The sequence below is a fragment of the Eleutherodactylus coqui genome, chromosome 3 (assembly GCF_035609145.1).
Source record: "Eleutherodactylus coqui strain aEleCoq1 chromosome 3, aEleCoq1.hap1, whole genome shotgun sequence".
Taxonomy (NCBI): domain Eukaryota; kingdom Metazoa; phylum Chordata; class Amphibia; order Anura; family Eleutherodactylidae; genus Eleutherodactylus; species Eleutherodactylus coqui.
Genome location: NC_089839.1, coordinates 95,114,066 through 95,137,530, shown reverse-complemented (window position 1 = coordinate 95,137,530; position 23,465 = coordinate 95,114,066). Strand labels below are relative to the sequence as shown.

General features: G+C 40.2%; 1 protein-coding gene across 2 annotated transcripts in view; it reads left to right on the top strand.

Moving 5' to 3' along the window:
- Positions 1-23,465, top strand: part of LTBP1 (latent transforming growth factor beta binding protein 1) — a 373,900-nt gene that overhangs the window by 332,443 nt on the left and 17,992 nt on the right. For both annotated transcript variants that reach the window (XM_066595882.1, XM_066595883.1), the window contains 6 exons: positions 1,835-1,999; positions 2,514-2,600; positions 2,858-2,986; positions 4,986-5,126; positions 6,848-7,018; positions 13,457-13,573. In XM_066595882.1, the coding sequence (XP_066451979.1) occupies positions 1,835-1,999; positions 2,514-2,600; positions 2,858-2,986; positions 4,986-5,126; positions 6,848-7,018; positions 13,457-13,573 (810 nt within the window). The remainder of the gene's footprint in view (positions 1-1,834; positions 2,000-2,513; positions 2,601-2,857; positions 2,987-4,985; positions 5,127-6,847; positions 7,019-13,456; positions 13,574-23,465) is intronic.

The window sequence follows — 23,465 nt, the reverse complement described above, 5'->3', positions numbered from 1 at the left end:
AGAGCATAAAGCTGCTGACAGATTCCCTTTAATGTACAGAAGTGCTGATAGCTCTTGTATACTTGTCACAACTAAACCTTTTTTTTATTTATTCGTTCTCACCTTCTGAATCTCCCTGATGTCCTTTTCTCAAAAGTTGGCAAGTATGATTATAAAATGCTGCTCCGTAATATGATGACAGATCCGCCTTAGCATCTTCTAAACATTTCTGCGCAGATGAGTCAGGCAGTTGCTAAGTCTATTCCCTTGCTGTATTTTCTTCACATCTTTTATGACTGTTGATAAAGCAGTTCTAAAGTTCATTCCGTAAAATTGAGAAAAGTTCAGAAAAGAGATTGCGAAAAAAAATGTTTTACTGGTCACAATTATCTTATAGATAGAACACTGAAAAAAAAAGATAAAAATGAAAACAATTGAGTAAATAATTCTAAAGAAAAGTGATGGTTTGATAAATACCGCACTGCATGCCCAACAAGAGGAGTATTTCTTTTCTGCCATCTGTGTTTGCTGGAAAGCGCTATACACTTTTCCCTGCAGACATTTAAGTATGAAAAATAATGTTTTAGTTAAATGCGCGGTAATACTAACTTGGCCATTAATTCCTGAAAAGCTAGTCATGGGATCTGTTCAAGAAAAACGGTTTTCCTGCCAGTGTTATGATGAGGTTCTGTTCCTTATCAAACATTTCTCTTAGATTAAGTCTTCAAGTGAAAAAAAATAGCAGGAGGGTGCAGAACGGGTAATGCTGGCCACGACTAGTTTCTAACCGACCTCTGCTTCCTGTGTGTACCGTACATTTCTTAAAGTCAGCACTTGCCTATAGGATTTCTATAGGAGTGGAGGGTACAGCCAACCCAGGAAATGGGTTCAACCCATGGGTAGACGTGTATAGCACGAAATGATATGGACCAAAGACTGGGAATAAGGTCAAATAATCTTTATTAAACAAGGATATTTTTGAGGTCAAATACTGTATATGACGATTTCCACTGAAAATGTAAAATATCCCTTAAAGTAGTAAATTAGTAGGTCAAGCAGAAGAAAGGTTTTGGTAAGTAGTGCTGTCTTACTTTCTACCGATAGGTAGACGTGTATAGCATAGTATGGACCAAAAACTAGCGCAAGCCTTTGATGAACATGCACATATGCAAATATTGTGAGTATATTTCTCCTTTTTTATTGATAATACCAGCCTAAATGCTTTTCAAAGTAATTTCTCCTGCACACGTGCCCAGCCCCTGCTCTGCACAAAGTTGCGCAGATCCCCAGCACTACTGAAGAGGCATTATGTTGCCTTCAAACTCGTTTTTTAAGCTGGTATTATCAATAGAAATGGAGAAATGAATCTGACAATATTTGCGTATGTGCATGTTCATCAAAGAGGTGCGCCTTATTCCTAGTTTTTGGTCCATACCGATCAGCGGCTGGAGGTTGGGGTTGATGGAGCTAGCCTACAGTTCATGGATATCAGGAACTACTTCCTGTAGACATCTACGTGTGTGCTGCTACTTAGAAAATGTACATTTCTGACAAACTTATTCATAGATACATAAGACAGATCACGGATAAAGATAGATATTTATTGTATTAGGCTACACCCATTCATCAATATCTCCATGCAAATAGTGTCAGGCTCTTCTAAATGTACTATTCAGTACTTTTCTATATATTGTCATGAACTGAAGAGACCAATGGAATGCTTTATATATGACTAAAGGTCGTCACCAATGTGAAGATATTATGTCTAATTGGTTTCACCAGCTCATCGGTCTCCAATGTCAAAATTTTTTCAAAATGGGCCTGAACTAAAAATGTTTTTTGTTTTTTTTTGCAGATCATTATGATGAAGACGTAAAGCAGTGCTACTATAATCTCAATAATGTCAATTTCTGTGAGAACGTGCTGACTGTAAATGTTAGTAAGCAAGAATGCTGCTGCACGTTGGGCGCTGCCTGGGGAGATACCTGTGAGATGTTCCCGTGTCCTGTTTTAGGATCTGGTATGTATAGAGACAGCCTTTGGATACTGTCCTGTATAGGTTTACAGAAGGTTTGAAGACCACCTACATTGCTATTCTATCACATATATTAAAGATAGAAGTGCACACAGTATGTTGTGTTACGAAATGATGAACATTATTCATAAGGGTACTTTTAGATTGAATGATTCTCGTTTTAACGAGCCAGTGACGTCATTGCTAGTTTGCAGATTCTTCATTGCCCCATTCAATGAGAATCATTCAACATTGTTCAATGTTACACACTCACTGTATGTGAAACATGAAAGGATGAGTGTTTAAACTGAATGATCGGCGAATCAGCCAACGATACTGCAGAAACTGAATGACCAGTGAGAAGCAAACAATTCGTCGTTTAGTCGCTGGCTCACACTTTGACTGAACAGTTATCATTCATTTTTGCTCCTTTGACCGATTTTTTTTGAACAATAATCGTCCTTGTACTATTGTAAGAGCAACTTGCCGCAAATCTTCATTTTAATTCTGTTTCTGTTAGATGAATATGCAGTGTTGTGCCCGGAAGGAAAAGGCTACATCCCATCCAAAGAATCCCTCTACGAGGGAAATGGCTTAACCTACCAAGGTTCGTCCTTTTGTGCTATTTTGTACACAAATGGGATATGTATAGCAGTTTGATGTGGGCATGGGTATAGTGGAAAATTCATAATATGTGTTCGAAATGGTGCAGATATTCTAACCTGAGATCAGATATCAGGCTTCACCCGCTATAGAAGTGCCCGATCTCTTGCATAAAGTATTTAATCGAAAGTTTTTTGGGTATCTTATGTATTTACGAAGCTTAACTTTATCTGTTCTGTGTCCTTTTTGGTTTTTTTGCAGATGCTGATGAGTGCATGTTGTTTGGAAGTGAAATATGTAAAAATGGTTTCTGCTTGAACACAGAGGCAAACTTTGAGTGTTACTGCAAACAAGGCACATATTATGATCCTGTGAAGTTACAGTGTTTTGGTAAGTCAAGTATGGACATTATAAGAAAGCAGTGCAATTGGGCAAGTATATTTTATATATGATGGACTTCAAGTATTCAGTTTTCACAAATGCAGTGTTATTCTGCACATGCAGTTTCAAACTATTATGCTTTGTAGAAAATGTAACTGAATGTAGTTTTTATTGGTAATGTTATGTAGTTTCGTTATCATTTTACTAACATTTTTTCTATTAATTGGAAAGTAAATGATATTTTAAATGTTCTCACATGAGCCAAAAATACACTTAAAGAGACTCTGTCACCATCTTTTTGCACATGTCTTTGAGGACTGCAGGCGTTATTGGCAGTCACACTGATTCCGAGTGATATGTCTGCTATAGAGGAGTTTAAAAGGGGACTTGATGTCTTTCTGGAGAGGAAGGACATTATAGGTTATAAATCTAAGGTTAATTGTTAATCCGGGTATATAGGCAGGTAGGAACTATTAGGGGTTGATCCAGGGAACAGTCTGATTGCCATTAGGGAGTCGGGAAGGAGTTTTTTCCCCAAAAGGGCTAATTGGCTTCTGCTCTTGGTGTTTTTTGCCTTCCTCTGGATCAACACAGGAGGATAGACAGGCTGGACTAGATGGACATGGTCTTCATTCAGCCTTATATACTATGTTACTATGTTACTATGTGAGTCCGTGCAGTAGTTTGGGAGAAACCTGCCTTTTATCAGTAGCAGCAAAATGCACAAAGGACTACTAGGAAGTAGTCATGGATATTTATGAGCTCCAGCTACCTACACACATAATATATATATATATATATATATATATATATATATATATATATATATATATACATATATATATATATATATATATATATATATGATAAAATGTAAAAAAATAATGTATTTTATTTTACATATATACATGCTTATGTATATATATATATATATATATGTATATATATATTATGATTATTATTTTAAATATGAATATATACACATACATACAGAAATATCATATATATGTGTGTATATAATGTAGGAAAATCCCTTGAAGTAAACAAAGGACTTTGTCAAATACCTTGTAATTCAAACTCTGTGGTTGGGGCTTAGCACAAAACCGTGCTTCTACCACAGTGCAAAAATACATTAAAGTGCAATGGTGTCAGAGTTTGTTTTCAACTAAGCAGTTTTGAGAAATTTTGCTGGAACCACTTCTATGAAAAGCCATGGTCTGCGGTTTTCCCTAGAGTAATAGGGTACGCTGCAGTTTCTACATTCAGTACCGCTGCATGCCACAAAAACTGCACCATTAATTACTGCATCTGGAAAAATGGATTAAGTCAAATTGAATTCAGTACAATGGAAAGTGGAAAACCACAATTGTGAGCCCCTTGCAGCCTCCTATGCGTCTACTGTTTGGTGAAAAAAAAGAAATCCAGATTTGTGTGTAAAGCAGGTTCATCCTTAGTTTACAATTTATTAATTTTCACTGGGATCCATAAATCTGTGATTGACTTGGAAATTTGAGTTGTTTTGCTAATAACACTGGAGCGTTCATTCGCAGGTCTTCTATGGAAATCTTTCATGTGAAGGGTGATTATCCAGCTAATTTCTGTAACTCGATGCCACACTTTCTCCTTAGAATCACCTTCTTCTGTCTTCAAGTTTTATACCACATGCAAATCCCACTGTAGCCCTCACAAAATGTTCTGCTGGATAAGCGGAAAACACGTAGACCCAGCAAAGTATCAGAGAGGAGGAAATAATACTTAAAGCCACAACAAAGGAACCCTTTTGGCTTTTCTTCCTTACATAACTATATCCAATTTCATGGCTTCTTCTAATTATTTACTGAGCGCTCATGTACAGCTGCTCCGCACAGCTGCTGATTTACTGTGGGCTTACCAATAGAACGGACTGCCCTGGAAGTAGTCCCACATTAAAGCTCTTAGGTGCTTACAGAGATCAGCACTAACACTGCAGCAAGTGCTAACCGCTCTGCCATTTCTGTTAACCTTTTAGATAATAATGAATGTGATGACCCCAGCAGTTGCATTGATGGTGAATGTATAAATACGGATGGCTCATATAGCTGCTTTTGCACGCGTCCTATGGTTCTGGACTCTACAGGAAAAAGGTGTATTAGGCCACAGGACTTTGTGGGTAAGTAACACGGTAAAAGCTTCATGAAATATAGAAACAATGTGATCATTTATATTATTGATATTTTTGGTAAAGGACAGACAAAATAAAATAAGACACCATATAAGGAACCCCAAAATTATTCTAAAAGTTGATGCCGGGATGTACCGTAAGTTCAACTTTAACCCTTTCCAATCCACTGTCTGATGTCTGCAGACATTCTGATTGAAGGCTGTACAGTTCCGATATCGGAAGACGTCCGGCAGGGTATTCTTACTGTATGTTACTGGCTGCTCTGTTGTCGGGGGCGTCTTCAGTATGTCCCATACAGCAGTACTGGCTCTAGCTAGCAATGGCAGAAAGAGAAAAACCCCTAGGAAACCCTGAATCCAAAATTGGATTGCAAAGGGTTAATTTAAATAAATGCAAACTAGCCATAGACCAATTAGGAAAGTTTAACAGTAAAGTTTGTTGCTAGATCTGAACTAATTTAATGCTCATTTAGGCCCCTTCCACTCGAGCCTATGCGTATTTCCATGCACCTGAGCGCTGCGTATTTGTGGAATGAACTATGCTTTCTTGCACACATTGGTGTATTTTATTGTACCTTTTGCGCACGGCAAAATAACATGCACCGATTGAAATGGATAGTTACTCTAATGAGTTCCAGATGTGTTCTTTTTCCTGCGCAATAACACAGTGTTCCACACATCTCTTAGTGTATTGCACATGCATTTGCACATCCCCGTTGACTTCTATAAGGACTTTGGGTTCACCTATGGGCAGGAAAATAGAGCGTGCTGCGTTTTTTGGCACAACCGAAATGTGTAGGCAAAATGCATACATGTGAACGAATCCATTGAAATCAATGGGTTCTATTTTCTAGGCATGATGTGCGCAAATACGGGCTCAATATGCTCGTCTGAAGGGGGCCTAAATGATAAAAAATAGGAAATACAATAACTATGTGATTAAGTTTATAGAAAATAATGTCTCTTAGGTTGCGGTTCATATTCTGATTATGTCCACCTATTAGCATACATACCTGGTCCCAGAGATAGGAAGATGTCACTTTCTTGCCCAGCCTTTAAAACAATGGGGAACATGGAAAGTACATACTATTACAACAAGCGAGCCACTTACTAATATAATACAGTGAAAGGGATTAGGGTTGGTCAAAATATTTCCATGCGCTGCTTGTGATTTACTAACTTCAGCAACTCGCTGAGGAGACATGTTCGCTTGTAGCTTTCGCACATGAGCTGCATGTGATTTACGAAGTGTTGAGTTAATTATAAGGCTCATAATTAGGCTCTTTTGCTGCATTTAAGGGTGGTTTCACATCTGTGTCTGAACCTCTGGTCGACTGTTCCATTGCTGAAAATACCGGAAGAAAAAGAGCTGCATGCAGGGTATCTGAGCGGAAAGTGGGCAGACACCATTATAGTCAATGGGCCCACCTGTTGCTGTTCGGTTTTGTCCAGATACAGAACTGTTCGGCCGTGGGGATTCCCCTTTCCTACTGCCCGAAATGGAGCAGGGAGGCGGAATCCCCAATGCAGATGTGCAACCAACCTAATATTGTTGGACTGTGTCCATTAGTGAAGCTGAGTGACTGCTACACTTTAGTAGTCTATATAACACCATTTTTGATGTTGCCAGCATTTTCCTATGTGTGCTCAGAATATCTGCATTCTTTGTATGTTATTGCTTATTGCTTGTACACATGTTGGTTATTTCAGAACCTACAGAGGAAACCGATGTATACCAAGATTTGTGCTGGGAAAATCTCAGTGAAGACTACGTTTGCAGTCGGCCTTTATTGGGGAAGCAGACTACTTACACAGAATGCTGCTGTTTATATGGAGTAGCATGGGGAATGCAGTGCGCGCTTTGTCCAATGGAAGGTTCAGGTGAGAGCTAGTAGAGCACTAAAGTAATGTATTATCTTAAACCAGGGTTTACAATCTAATTTCACTATCTTACATAGGGCTCCTGCAGACGATAGAGAATTCCCGCAGCGGGATGCGAGCCGTGCCCCTGCAGTGACCCCCGCTGCTCACCTTCTCTAACGTCTCCTGCGGTCTGCTGTGTGCTATGTGCTGCCACCCAGCCGGCACATGCGCAGACCACCGCTGCTATGTGCTGCCACCCAGACAATGCGTCAGAAGTTACATTTCTGTGTGGGCCTCTGCGAGGCTCGCACTAAAATAGGACATGCCTCGATTTGTTTCCCGCGTGAGTTTTCATGCAGTCAAATCGCGGCCATCTGCATAGGATTGCATACACTCATGCAATCCTATGCAAGTGTGCATGGGTGGTAATTCTGCGGGAAGTCCCGCCGTGAAATTTCTGCACATGTGCATTTTGTCTTACTGTACGTATTTTACAGCCAGTTTTATAAAAAGACAATTTACATTCCAGCGTATTTTTTTCTGAATATGGTAGGAAACCAGAGTATGTAAAAAAGACAGAAATATGAGAACATACAAACTCCATGCAGATGTTGGCCTTTGTGAAACATGAACCCAGGATCCTAGTGCTACATGTCAACAGTGCTAACCACTGAGTCAACATGTTGATCACGTAATCGCGCTTTAAGGTGCTTTTAGACGCAACGATTATTGTTCAATCGAGTGAAAGTGAATGTTAATTGCTCAGTCTAAACTGAACGACGAACAAGAATCGCTCGCTCCTCGCAAGTTGTCATTTTATGTGGGCATAAAAATCATTGTTGGCTCATTCACTTGTCATTCCATTTAAACAACACTCATTCAGTCTTTCTTCATTATGTGGAAGACTGAACAGTATTGAACGATTCTCATTGAACGAGTCAGCAATGAATCTACCTGTCTGCACTAGAGTGAGCAAACTAATGGTACAAACGAGAATCAGCTTGTCTAAAAGGAGCCTTAGAAACTAATCATAACTATTACTTTGGAGATTTTGAGAAATACAACTACAAGTGAATCAGGCGTTATTCCTACTCAAAACCAATGGTAGGTTGGGAGCGTCAGTCTACTGAAAAAAGACTACAGGGACCACCACACTTTACCCCAGGTCCTTCATTTTAGTCATCTATTTTCTTTTAGCTTTTTCATTGAAGTTGAGTCTTATGTGCTCTGGAGGAAGGGTACTGTAATATAAAATACAATGATAGGCATTCTTAGAAACATATGTTTAACTGTGGACATTAAGAAGATTTTAATTATTTTGGATCGCAGCCATATGCAGTTATATGTTGAAAGATCTCTCTATTGCTTGTAATATCCCTGCAATTTATTTTACAGACTACAATTTCTGTCATATAAGGTAACATTTCACAATTTCTTATTTCCTGGAAAATTTGCCACCCCTAGTAACAATATTATATAATCTCAAAGAATAACAATTACGAGCCACCAGAACTACAGAGGCCTTTGTTGGATAATGCTTTTTCTCTATGGCAGTAAGTGGTTGCATTGGCTCTCAAATGAGCTTTTACACCTTGGAGCCATAGGATCATACATATATATCCTGGAGTGAGTCCAGCGCTTGATAGTCATCGCTAATATTTACTGTTTCCATAATACCTAATCATGGTATCTGGTTGAAAGATTTATATCATACGTTTCAGACAAGGGCGTAATGTCTCCACAGTGGACGATAATTTGTCTTCCTGAAATGCGTAGATAAAACCCTGAAAGTGTTTGCTTAGACACAAGCACACAGTAGTCATTTTGAAATAGTAAACCTGAGGTTTCTAGAAACAGTCAGACTCCCGCCTAACTGGTTCATTTCCCAAGAGCCTGCTGATACAGCTCTCAGACATGAGGAAGGATGTGTGGCTGCCTGACCAAAGTTACAGCCATCTGGAGCAGGCTATAAATTGTCTCTTTCAAAGATGTTGCCTTAAAATTAGCTCTGTTGTATATTCCCATTCTGATTGCTTATGGAAGAATTGCAGTAGCTCCCTGATTGCTTTTTCCATTCTCATTTGAACTATTGTCAGACACTGCAGAGGCTTTATATAGTTCTATGGAAGTTTGTGAATCTGTAAGAATTACAATTTGAAAGAAGCCCGAACAAGAACCTCTTCGATAATAAGGGTGTTATAGAGTATTCGGAAGCTTCAACTAAATGCAGTCATTGAAATGATTCAGCAAAGAAGCCTTGAAGACCTCGTCTCATCGAGCCCACAATAGTATGGGTCTCTGTTCTAGCTCATAGAGAAGGTAACAGAGTGGTAGACATGCCCCCATGACAACTATATGCCCAATTAGGGAATATGGACATGCATTGTCTTCCTTAAACAACCCCTTTTAAGACTTCCTAATGTAAAAGGTCAAAACCATTCGGGTCATTACTTAGCAGCCTTTGGAGGTCCATTTACATGGTGCAGGTGGTGTTTATTCGATTGTGCCACAACCAGAACTTCTAGATCCTGCTGACCAAAAACAGAAGGTATCTTCTAATTTCTGTGAACTTCTATAGCTTAATTACTCAGAGTACAAAGAAATAATAATATAATAAATTGTAAATAAAGGGATGCTGGAGTGCTCTGATCCTAACTGAGATACTTAGAACGGGCCATGAATTTAGCCTTGGACTGGCCCACAGGTGAATCTCCAGTGCGTCTTTAGCCAAACATAGGCTCCCAGCCCCTCGCTCCCTGCATGAGTGGCACAGTACACTTGCTGCAGTACATATAGATAGGCAGCATATCCGCCAGCCTGTAGGCACATATAATTTAGTGGGTCATTTAACTATATTATATATATATGGACATTAGACAATTGAAAGCAGCCATAGAGAAGCATGGAGAGGGCTGGACTACAGAGTATCCAACAGTCGGATACGACTGAACGGATAGAATTGGAAATTGGAATTATCTATATGGATGCATAGGCTCGTTGAAATTATATTTAGGCGCATCGGAAGGCCAGCACTATCCTCCCATCCTGTGCCCGCTTTCTTTAGCTGTACAGTGGGCCCCTAGAATGAATTCTACTGATGAGCCTTAGGCATCCTATCCGACACTGCGTGGAGTTGAAGTAGAATGAAGGCTTTGTATAAAATTGTTTCTGCAATAACACCTGTGGAGATACCTGCATTATCAACATGAGAGTTGAGCCATCTCTTCTGTCTGTACTATTAATACTAGTCCTCCTACATTATCAGGAAGAACTACCGATAGCAGACAATTGTAGAAGATTGTGTTTTAAAAACAAAAATGCCCAAATCTCCTTTTGCATAGGGCAACTATATTTAAGGTCTTTAACCCTTTAACGACCGGGCCATAGTGTTTTTACGTCCTGCAGCTGCAGGACGTGTATGGAGGGAGGTAGCGCCGCTATCTCCCTCCATACAGCGCGGGCATCAGCTGTTTATTACAGCTGACACCCGCGGGCAATAGCCGCGCTCGGCCGTTCGGCCGATCGCGGCTATTAACCCTTTAAATGCCGCTGTCAATTCTGACAGCGGTATTTAAATCCCCCAAACGCTGTTTGGGGGTCCCGCACGCCCCCCCCCCCCCGTGGTGAGATCGGGGGATCCGTGCAGGTGTCATGGCAGCCGGGGGCCTAATGAATGGCCCCAGGGCTGCCTTAGCAGACTGCCTATCAAGCCATACACACAGGGTGGCTTGAAAGACTGCCTGTAAAAAAGCAGTATGACGTAATAGCATTACGTCATACTGCAGGAGCGATCAAAGCATCGCATGTTAAAGTCCCCCAGGGGGACTTCAAAGTAAAGTAAAAAAAAAGATCAATAAAGTTTTTTAAATTGTAAAAAAAAAGTTATAAAAGTTTAAATCACCCCCATTTTGCCATATCTATTATTAAAAAATCTAAATCATAAAATAAAAATATGTGTTTGATATCGCCGCGTCCGTAAAAGTCCGATCTATCAAAGTAGTGCATTATTTTTTCTGCACGGTGAACGTCGTCCGAAAAAAAAAAAAAAGAACGCCAGAAATGCATTTTTTTAGTTACCCTGTCTCCCAGAAAAAACGCAATAAAAAGCGATCAAAAAGTCGTATGTATTCCAAATTGATACTATCGGAAACTACAGGACATCCCGCAAAAAATGAGCCCTTGCTCAACTACGTCGACGGAAAAATAAAAACGTTATCGCGCGCACAAAATGACCACAGAAAATAATTGAAAAAAATTTAATATTTAAAAAAAATAAATACAAGTACTACAGCAAAAACAATACTATATAAGTTTGGTATCGTAGTAATCGTACTGACCCATAGAATAAAAATATCAGGTCGTTTTTGTTGCAGTTTGTGCGTCGTAGAAACAGGACGCACCGAAAGATGGTGGAATGTCGTTTTTTTTCCATTTCTCTCCGCTAAGAATTTTTAAAAAGTTTTTCAGTACATTATATGGTACAATAAATAGTGCCATTGAAAAATACAACTCGTCTCGCAAAAAACAAGCCCTCATACAGCGACTTCGATGGATAAATAAAGGAGCTACGATTTTTTAAAAGGGAGTAGGAAAAAACAAAAATGGAAAAAAGCAAAAAAGCCCGGTCACTAAGGGGTTAATGGTCCAGGTGACTCAACACCAGTTACAGACCTTGTAGATACTTGTAAGATTTCCAGTGAGGAAGTCTTGCTTGTTTTCCGCAAACAATACTTGTGTAATAAAACTGATAAATGTCTTTGAAGTCAGACATAATATGATGGAATATCTGAAGTGTTAGTCATATTTTTAATGACTCAGCTCCTCTTTATGGCACAGATGGCCTGAGGGGATGTCATAATTCACTCTAAAGATCAATGAGTTGACATATGAGGAGGGGGGATTCTCAGGAACCTTTTTTTTACATTCTCAACAGACTGATTTTAGGTTTCAGCTCTTACTTTTCATATTTCAGAATACATGCATGTGGGTTGTGTATAGGAAGCACATAACTCCTGAAGTTCCAACTCCTTTTAATACAAGTAATCAAATACTCAGCACTTATCAATTTTCCACTCAAGGAACTATTATTTATTAAAGGCAATCTACACAGTTGTATAAGCGAATGAGAAGGATTGAACGAGCACAGTTTAAACTGAACAATTAGTGAATGAGCCAACGGTGATTTTTATGCCTGCCTAAAGTGAATAACGAATAAAAAGTGAATGATCCTTGTTCGTTGTTCACTTGTTGGCTCTCGTTTAGATCAAATGATTATTGTTCACTTTCATTGGTTTTAAGCAACTTTTTTTTTTCTGATAATCGTCCCATCTAAAAGCACCTTAACACTTCTACCCCGTCACAGACCTCCTTCAAACAATTGTAGTGCTGATATAGATAAGTATCACAAAAACTGCGTGTTCAACGCTAAGTATTTTGTTCTCCGTTGCCATGGAATAGATGCTGAGCAGAAAATGGTCAGGCTATTACTTCCACATATATTAATGCAGATAGCATATAGAAAACATGACTGAGGGGTGTAACTATAAAATCCCTAACAAAAGTCACATAGCAAAATAGGAACCACTGGTATAGGTGCTACTCCTCAGGCACCAGCAATTATGATGCCAGACTTGTTTCTAATTAAAATTCACTCTTTATTAATGGAAAAAAAGCATAAAAATACAGGACTACGCATTTCAACCCCAGAATGGGTTCTCCCTCAGTGCCATTCCTGGCTTGAAACGCGTAGTTCTGTTCATTTTAAATTTTGATGCTTTTGTTTCCATTAATAAACAGTGAATTTTAATTGAAAACTCCTCAGGCTTAATAATTGCGGGTACCTGAGGAGTAGTGCCCATAACAGTGGTTCATGTTTTGAAATAATACGTTGCCAGTTTGAGCCCTGGGAAAGGCTCTCCAATGAACTTAAAAGGGCTTGCAACTTCTCTCTGGTCTATTGCACCTGTGACTTTGAAGTGGTTCTGTGTAGTTGTGCACATTACAGCATAGAATAGTAGTGTTATAAACCAGTTCTTCTGTACAGAGGAGAACCCAGACAGTAGAAAGTCACAACTAAAAGAAAGAACAATATTCCTTAATGGTTCCCTTTTGTCTCAGAACCTTGTATCATCTGCTGTGACTGCTACAGCTGTAGTTATGCCCATGCCCCCCCCCCCCCCAATCTCCAATTAATGCTAATACGGCATAACATATATGTATGTATAACCTAAACATGTGACCTTTTGAGAAATTCCTCCAAAACATTTAAATGTGAGCAACATTTTTAGAGTGATGCATTGACTATCTTTTAGCTTATTATACAACTCTTTTGCAGACATAAGGTCCTTGAATCTTGATTTTCTTTGCTTTGTTCTGTTGTGATTTCCGTTACACTAATTGCCACGTTATATAAAGGGTGGTTATGCTAATCCTTACAAAATTATATTTTTTGTGCAGAGGATCATGCCTTACTGTGCAACCTCAGACAGCCAGGATTTAGGCAACCTTATGGGGAAGATGCCCTTGAATTCCGAGACTATTCTATACATCCTGATCCATACAGTCTTCCAGAACGTAAGTAATACAAAGTGTATGATTCTTTGGCTAATAATTCATCTATGTATCTAATTATAGTCTGTCCTATTCCAGCCCCTAGAAGGAATTGTTGTTTTGCTGGAAAGCTCAGCATGCCCGTTACATCTCAGGCAGATATCCAAATGATTAGAGCTGTGGTGCGATTAGATGAACGATTTTGACAGCCGAGGCCCTTAAAGTGGATCTACTCTTGGCCTATAAAAAAGCACTCAGAGGCTACTTGTGTGTACTGGGACCTCTTTTTCCGCTTGTGTACAGCTTGTTGACCACTAGACATGTCTCTATCACAATCGAAGAGATTTTGTCTAGTTTGAGAGAGGCACATTTTTGGAATGTGAGAAGCTGGATGGGCATATCAAGGAATTGCTGCCATCTGGGCTGTTCTGATCAGACTATTTGGAGGTGTTGGGAACAGTGGGTGTATGATGACATGCAAAAGCCAACCAGGATCAGAACACCCTTGATAGAGGGGATCATCTGATAAACTCATAAGCATGAGCTGCTCCAACTGTTTCATTTTCATCCAGAGACAGGTGAGACTATCATTACAGCCCCTTTCTCTGTCGGAACCATTTCCAGGCGCTTGGCTGAAGGACATTTGGTCTCATGGCACCCATTATGTGTACTGCCTTTGACATCCACCATTGCCTCTGTTTGCACATGTAAAGTTTCATTTGATTCTGACAACTCCTTCTAGACGCTTGAATTTTTTGACAATGAGTCTATTTCTTAGTGTCATATACTGTTGCTTATTTTTTGTGTGGTCAGATATCACAGAAAAGGATGAGTTCCCTTTTGTTACAGGCAGACTAGAAGAGTTAATCAATAAAGACCATCCTGATTTATGACGTCTTTAGAACAACTCAGGAATAAGGAATGAGGATGTAGTAGACATGGTTAATGTAAATCATGGAAAATTAGTCTTACACCCTCTGAGAACACCATTCAGTTAGCTGCCACTCTGGGAAATCAATGAAAAACTAGACTTTAGTCGATTGCAAGGTACTGGTGGTTTCCTGGGCTCTGAAAGAGATTCTGAGATAACATCTGCCAAGTAATTGATATAACGTAACTGAATAGATTGGTTACTGACTTTCCATACATAAGCGTAGAATGGTTGTTGTCAATTCCTTCAGGTTTTAACCGTATAAGACTTTGTAGCAATCACTGTTGAGTTTTTGAACAGTTTTAAGACCTTCCTTACTGGGTATAGTGGTATTGTATGTGGCTAGTTGTCATGATTGTCAATATGGCCAGTGTATATCTTACTAGTTATATAGGTACAGCAGTATAAATGTTCTTGTATTGTTTTATTGAAAATATCTGCATGAATAACGCTGTGGTTTTCATATTTTAATAGCTAAGCAATGGAAAAAAATTGATGGAAATAAAGTATGAGATGGATGAACAGGTGGTTTATACTTGGGATGTTGGAATCCAGGGCAGGAAATCTGAATATAATAACTACAAAGTTTCCATATGTACATTCCACTTGTATTAGGTTTTCTTCACATTAACATCCGGTGCTTCTTTCTTGGTTATCGCCAAACTTTCTGCTATTTTTTACTACTATTTGTTGAGTAGGGTGTATTAGGTACCAATAACATGTGGCCCCATCTGCCTTGTAGTTACAGTCAGCCCATCTGAACTGCCCGGTATACAATTGATGCAAGTCCGGTACCTTGACAGACTCAGGCTGTACACCGCCACCAATCCTGTGCTATCAAGCGAAGGGGATATGCAAATCGGATGTGTGAGCATTAGATAGAAAGGATAGTATCACACAGGTATATCCCAATACAGATACCATCAGAATGTCACAAGGTGTAGAGTTGACAGACTTCAATTGGGGTATGTTGTAGGATGTCACCTGAGCAACCAATCACTATGGGACATTGCAAATCCTTGAACACATCTATTGGAATTTGGTGGAAAGCATGCGTAGGAGGGTTACTGCAATCATTGAGGTCAACGGTGGTTGAACACCTGTTAGGGAATTCAATGTTCCGTCAATATGCTGTGAGGCTCCAAATCAGAGGTGGTTATGGCGGCCGCCGTGAGAAAGCTATGAAACACAGAGATCAGGCCTGTGTCTAGAAGCAATCTGAGTTTATTGTGTACATTGCCTTATTCTTATACAGAAAATAGTAGGCGTATCAGTAGGCTAGTGTTACAGAGGTTAACCTGTTTTACTGGTAAATAATTTTGTCTTCTCTATAAACAATGCTTTATTTGTTTGTATGTAGACATCGTGTCTGGTATCCTGATTATCATCACACTCTACATTTTAATCACATGCCCTACCTAGACAGCAGTCAAAAACAAAGCATTCCATACAACCTTTTGATCAGTGTAACGAGATAAACAAGCTCTTGGAGACATGATGGACATTTAAGATTACACCTCTACTTAATGTAATTAAGTACTAACTAGAGATGAGCGAACGTGTTCGTCCGAGCTTGATATTCGTGCGAATATTAGGGTGTTCGGTATGTTCGTTATCCGTAACGAACACCATGCGGTGTCCGGGTTACTTTAACTTTCTTCCCTGAGACGTTAGCGCTTTTTTTTGGCCAATATAAAGACAGGGAAGGCATTACAACTTCCCCCTGCAACGTTTAAGCCCTATACCACCCCCCTGCTGTGAGTGGCTGGGGAGATAAGGTGTCCGCCTGATATAAAAGTCTGCCCCTCCCGCGGTTCGCTATGGATGCATTCTATATGCGCTCAATGGGGCCAGCGGCAGCAGCGCTGACCCCATTGAGAACATATAGAAGACAAATCCTTCTTCTCTGGCACAGTTGTAACAGCTGTAGCAGAGAAGAACGATGTTTGCCCATTGAATTCAATGGAGCGGCAATACGGCATGTTCCACTGAATGCAATGGGCTGCCGGCGATCGCAGGATGAATGGTCGGAAAGGGGTTAAATATATAACCCCTTTCCTGCAATTCATCCAGAAATGTGTTACACTAAAAATATATACCGGCGTATAAGGCGACCGGGCGTATAAGACGACCCCCCAACTGTCACCTTATACGCCGGTAATACAGTGGAGCAAAGAATAAAAATCATTACTTACGTTTTTAGATGATCTGCGGCGCTCCTGCAGGCTGTCGCTCCCTCCTAATCCACGGCAAAGTATTCCTTTCTCCACGAAAGGCTTGAAATCCCCGCCTCCAGAAACACAGCCAATCACAGCCATTCAATGACATCATTGTCATTGGCTGTGATTGGCTGAAGGCACGTGTCTTTCTGGAGGCAGGGATTTAAAGCCTTTCATAGAGAAAGCTTGTCTGCCGTGGATTAGGAGGGAGTGACAGCCTGCAGGAGCGCCGCAGATCATCTAAAAACGTAAGTAATGCTTTTTATTCTTTGCTCCACTGTATTACCGGCGTATAAGGTGACAGTTGGGGGGTCGTCTTATACGCCCGGTCGCCTTATACGCCGGTATATATTTTTAGTGTAACACATTTCTGGATGAATTGCAGGAAAGGGGTTATATATTTAACCCCTTTCCGACCATTCATCCTGCGATCGCGGGCAGCCCATTGCATTCAGTGGAACCTGCTGTATTGCCGCTCCATTGAATTCAATGGGCAAACATCGTTCTTCTCTGCTACAGCTGTTACAGCTGTGGCAGAGGAGAACGATCTTTATGCTGACAGTGGGGGGGGGGGCACTCTTGCCGCTATTGTGGCTTAATAGTGGGACCTGTGAACTTGAGATGCAGCCCACCATGTAGCCCCTCGCCTGCCCTATCCGTCACTGTGTCATTCCCATCACTTTCTTGAATTGCCCAGATTTTCACACATGAAAACCTTAGCGAGCATCGGCGAAATACAAAAATGTTCGGGTCGCCCATTGACTTCAATGGGGTTCGTTATTCGAAACGAACACCCGGACATCGCGGGAAGTTCGTTCCGGATAACGAACACCCGAACATTTTGGTGTTCGCTCATCTCTAGTACTAACCTAAATGTACAAGCATTTAGCAGAGCTTTTCATAGGACACAGAATAGAGTGTACAATTTAGGCCTACAGCCTCCGGAAACGTATATCAAAGATACATACATATATAAATTAATATGTTCATAACCCTCACAATCCCCCATTTTGAAACAGTCCATCTTGAAAAGAGCCTTTGTAGTGGTACTATCAAGGGTGCTAAGCCACCCCTGCCGGTCTTTCTATCCTCTTCGCCGGATCCCCACTGTTGTTGCTCTTTTACGTATGACTGTTTTAACGATATCGTAGAGGGAGCGATTCCAGATAATTTGCTTGTCTCCGTATCCCACAGAATGTCCATAAATTGCAAACACTCAAAAGAATGAACAAAAGAAACAGTATTAGTAAAGGGTGAAACATAAAATCCATCATCTTTCCTGCAATAGGTGACCATTCAGTAAAAATATCATACCAGTTATACTCTGTGTCTACCTGGATCTTAGTACCTAGGCTGACTAGCTTATCTCCTACCCATACATTTTTCTAATTCCATAAGGGAGAGGTTAGTAACATCCAAATGCTTTTAAAGGTGTTCAGTATCTATCATTAGTCTTACAATTCTACCCAAGGATACAGTCAGAGTTGTCATAGGGATAGCATCTGGGTGCCAGTAGTACCTTAATGTTGCTTCAGCATCTGGCAAAAAGGTGTAAGTTTCTGTAAATCAATGTATCACCGACATGTTCTGTATACATCCAGACAATGGAGTGGTGAGATTATACATACTGGTGGTTTTAGTTCGGTTGGCAACAAAGAATATATACATATTGGGGGCCAACTTCTATCAGCATATAGAAGAAGCAGGTAACACCGTCCAATCACATATGCTGATTGAAGGCTGCTGGAAACATGGCTCATATGCGGCTGTACTCCGTCCGCATGCTAGGCCATCCAGTGTTTCTTCACAGTTCTCTATACCATGGGTTTTATTTTCACTATAAATCATCATACCTGTGAACTTGGGCAACCAATATTGTAGAGCATATAGAGGCGGTCCGAACACCACAGGTAGTACTACAGACTTACACATCAGGCTTGTGTCCTTTACATCATAAAAAGTCATTTTCCCAGTGCTATACTCATCAGAGCATTCTACACCATCAGCCCGGGGCCGTATCCAGGATGCTACTGGAATTACATTATTGAGAATATTTCTCCACAATTTTTCATTATTTGTCATCACATCTGACTGCTTTGTCCCTCTCGTGAATCATATATACATATTACAGGCTACATTGTGTATAGTTCATGAATTTGCTCATATTTACAAACAAATCCTTTTAAACCGCAAAACCAGATTAAAAAGCGTTAATACATCCTTATCATATCCTAATGCAAGACATCGGGGGAGGAACAAGGAAGGCATGCATTGTGCCTGAACATTTATCAATCTAGAAACATCCTGTCCTACCCCAGCCATTTTATTCTTCATCACCTCTAAATCTGTAGAGTTCAGAACCCCTACACCTGTACCAATTCCCCCTAATAGGGTATCATACCATTTTCGTTTTCCTCTGGTGCAGGGTTTCATTGCCTGAAGAGAAATATTATAATGCACAATGGTTTTCTGGCTCTTTGTGGATGATAAGGGGTGTCAAATGCCTGGGAGTTACCCAGGGCAGACATGAAGTGTTGCATTATTTCACCTGTGAAATGTGTACCTCTATCTGACTCGATTACCTCTGGTACCCCGTATCTGCAGATTACCTTATTCATGAGCTTCTTTTCGGTTACCTGCTCATTTACTTTTGTAACAGGGTACGCCTCCAACCTGAAAAACATCAACAACAACAAGCACATATTCATACTTCCCAACACGTGGGAGCTGAATGTCGTCAATTTGCAATCCCTGAAATGGGTAGAGTGGTCCTGGCAAGTGCCTTTGTGGTCAATTTACTTCTACCCTGTTGCTTCATTTCGTTTCTGGTTACCGGACAGTATACACCATATAACACAGTCTAACTCTCATACAGGTCCTTCCATTTATACACACACATAAAGACAAAAACATTTGCATGTCAGTTACTACTTTTTAAGTGTCAGTACTTCCTCACTTGTCTAAAAGTGTCGGTACCTCCCAACCCTGCTTATTTCCCCCCGTCTCAACTACTTCTCTTATACCTATAAGAGGCTCCCATCAGGGATTTTATCCCCTGAAAATTTTAGGCTTCCCTGGTACAATTTATACCATGCCTTCCTGAGATCGGCAAGAGGGTTTAATATTCTGTACTTCCTCACCCTGCATATTTTACCTCGTCTCTACTACTTCTCTTATGTTTATAAGAGGATCCCATCAGGGGTTTTATCCCCTGAAAATTTTAGGCTTCCCTGGTATAACTTATACCATGCCTTCCAGAGATCGGCAAGAGGGTTTAATATTCTGTACACTGACCATGCAAAGTAACAAATAAAGACAATAACAGTTAAACACCCGCACAGCATATTCAGCCCACCATATGAATTCTTAAAAAGCTTGAAGATTTATAAGAGGCATGCACTTCTTACCCCTCGGACAGGAAAGGAGCAGCCAGGAAGCACGGATAGATTGTGGCAAGATAAAACCTTACCTTACTGCGCAGTTTTTGTCAATCCGTGGTTCCGAGTGGCTCCTTATCCCATCTGGGTCCGGGGGGGTTCGAGGTGTAGGTGGTCCTCTTGTTCCATCAAGCCCCGCGTTCGGGCGCCAATTAATGTTAGGGAATTCAATGTTCCGTCAATATGCTGTGAGGCTCCAAATCAGAAGTGGTTATGGCGGCCGCCGTGAGAAAGCTATGAAACACAGAGATCAGGCCTGTGTCTAGAAGCAATCTGAGTTTATTGTGTACATTGCCTTATTCTTATACAGAAAATAGTAGGCGTATCAGTAGGCTAGTGTTACAGAGGTTGACCTGTTTTACTGGTAAATAATTTTGTCTTCTCTATAAACAATGCTTTATTTGTTTGTATGTAGACATCGTGTCTGGTATCCTGATTATCATCACACTCTACATTTTAATCACATGCCCTACCTAGACAGCAGTCAAAAACAAAGCATTCCATACAACCTTTTGATCAGTGTAACGAGATAAACAAGCTCTTGGAGACATGATGGACATTTAAGATTACACCTCTACTTAATGTAATTAAGTACTAACCTAAATGTACAAGCATTTAGCAGAGCTTTTCATAGGACACAGAATAGAGTGTACAATTTAGGCCTACAGCCTCCGGAAACATATATCAAAGATACATACATATATAAATTAATATGTTCATAACCCTCACACACCGTACTGAAAAATGTGAATAAAATCAAATTTCATTACCTTCTATATGTGTCCCAATACTTTTGTCGACATAGTGTATATTTTGTTATGGGTGCTGTTGTATCTTATATGCTCACCTCCAAATAGTCTGGTCAGAACATCCCAGAAGGCAGCAGTTCATTGATATGACCATCTAGGCAGTGCAGATAGTTTTGATTATATGAAAGCACTTTGAATATAAAGATTACCCTTTTTTAACTAAAGCCTCCCAAGCTTGGTCTGACTTCTCTAACCCCAGGGTTTAACTGTAGTTTCCCTGGGAAACCTCTGCCTGGCTATACATTTTTCCCGGAGCAGCCTTTTAAATGTAGCACAAGATGAAGGCCATTCGGCCAAGTGAGGGAAACCTGTTTGACGTCCATATGGGACATATAGCCATGGTTTGTCTTATTATAACAACCTCTTTAAATTCCATTAGGTGCAATTTCCTGATACGCAAGCGAGGCTTTACCAAAAGTGGAGCAAGAATTAATATAAGACTTGATTTAATATGATATCACATCTATATGAAATGACGAGACACAAAATGAGTGATAGTAATACTATAAATCCCCAACATTTACAAGTACCAAAAAGTGTCAAACCGGGTGTCGGGAGCCTAGAGTTCTGTCTGTGAATGGTCGTTTTTTTCCCAAAATCTTCAGATCCAAACATTGAATATTATAGACTGCAGCTACTGTTGCAATCTGTCACATTATTACACGCAACGTAAATCCATCTTTTATACAGTCCCTCCATTGCCAGACATTTTTTTAGTTTCCAGCAAAACAGCTTTTCCATCCCTTGAGAGTTGTTAATCCTTATTTATCATTTACAGGGAGAGAAAACATTATGTAAAGCTGTGTCAGCCAGTAATCAGCCTGGATTCATATGCATGGGATTCATCCAGCATCACATGGGGTGTGTGTTTTGCTGGCAGTTTAGCAAATGCAAAATCCCCAGTGCAATGTGTGGAATTGCAGATTAATAAATCACAGCTAGAAAAGACTGCAAATGTCTTCGCAGCAGTCATGGCCCGAAGCTGAGCAACACACAACATAAAAAACATGTTTGGCCATGATGACTGTCCTGCGGTATTAGACATTCTATTTACTTAGCTTTACATAGAAACCATAGCCAATATACATATCTACATAGTATAGATGTCTGGTGAAAAACTACAATGTAGTAATGACTAGATTAGCTGCAAATGTAATTTGTCAACCTTCTCTTCAGGTTGACCTCTCCTGTAAAATTTTACAGAATTTTTGATTATTTCCTCCATTGGCTGGTATACGTGCAAATATTATTCTGCTTAAGCAGCAATGGTGGCTATTGCACAGAAACCTCTACACAATCTCTCTACTAAAGTGTCAAATGATCTCCTGACCGCTAAATCTATTGGTGATTTCAATGAGAGCCGTGCCTGCAGTTACAAGCGCCGACCACTACATGGAGGTCAGCGCAGAGGCTTCCACTCCGAGCTCTGTGCTATTGCGTCACTGACAGAATGCGCCCGCTCAGCTGATCAGTCGGGGTGCCAAGCGGCGGACCCTGGCCGATCAACTGTTGATGACCTATCCTGATGATAGGTCAGCAATAGTATTTCCATGGCAAACCCCTTTAAGAATATTGCCTTCTCATGGTTTTTCTCTACTTCTCTGACCACTTGTTCAGTGTATCAGTGCTCTACTACTTCTCCTCTTCCGCTTTCTGTTGGGGTTACTCAGAGTTTGGTCCTCTCCCTAGTTCCATTTACACAACCCCTATTAGACAAACTATCAACAAATTTAGGTTTTAGTAGCATTTCTACATTGATGATACTCAATTATATACCTCTTCCTGAGATATCACTCTTTCACTACTGCAAAACAGCAATGATTGTCTGTCCACTGTCTCTAACGTGCTCTCTTTATCTGAAACTGAACCTTTCAAAAACTGAACGTCTTGTGTTTCCGCCATTTACTGACCTTCCTAATCTTGATAGCTCCATTTCACTATGTGGTGCTACTATAACTTGCACGCCTGCTGTCTTGGGATCATATTTGACTCCAATATTTCTTTCATTCCATGTTTTCAATCACTTGCATCCTCATATCCCCCTCAACTCAAAAAATTCTTATTGCCCTGATCCATTCTCATCTTGACTACAGTATCTCGCTTTTAATCGGTCTTCCTCTAACTAAACTTTCCCTTCTCAAATCTGTCCTGAGCATAGTAGCCAGGCTCATCTTTTTGTCCAACTGCTACACCAATGCTTGCCCTCTGTACCAGTATTTGTGCTGGTTGCCTTCCACTATATAGCACAATGTATCACTCCCATCTATAAAACTCTCCCCAGAGCTACACCGCCCTATATCTCCTCCCTCATCTTTGTCTATCACCCTTTCTGTACTCTCAGTTCTGCAAATGACTGTAGATTAAGTTCTGCTATAGTCCAAACTTCCCATTCCTATCTCCAAGACTTTCCCCAGGCTGCTTCAGTTCTCTGGAATGCGCTAGCCCAGACAATTAGGTTAATCACAAACACCCACAGTTTTAAGTGTGCCCTAAAAACAGATATCTTTAGGGAGGCCTGTT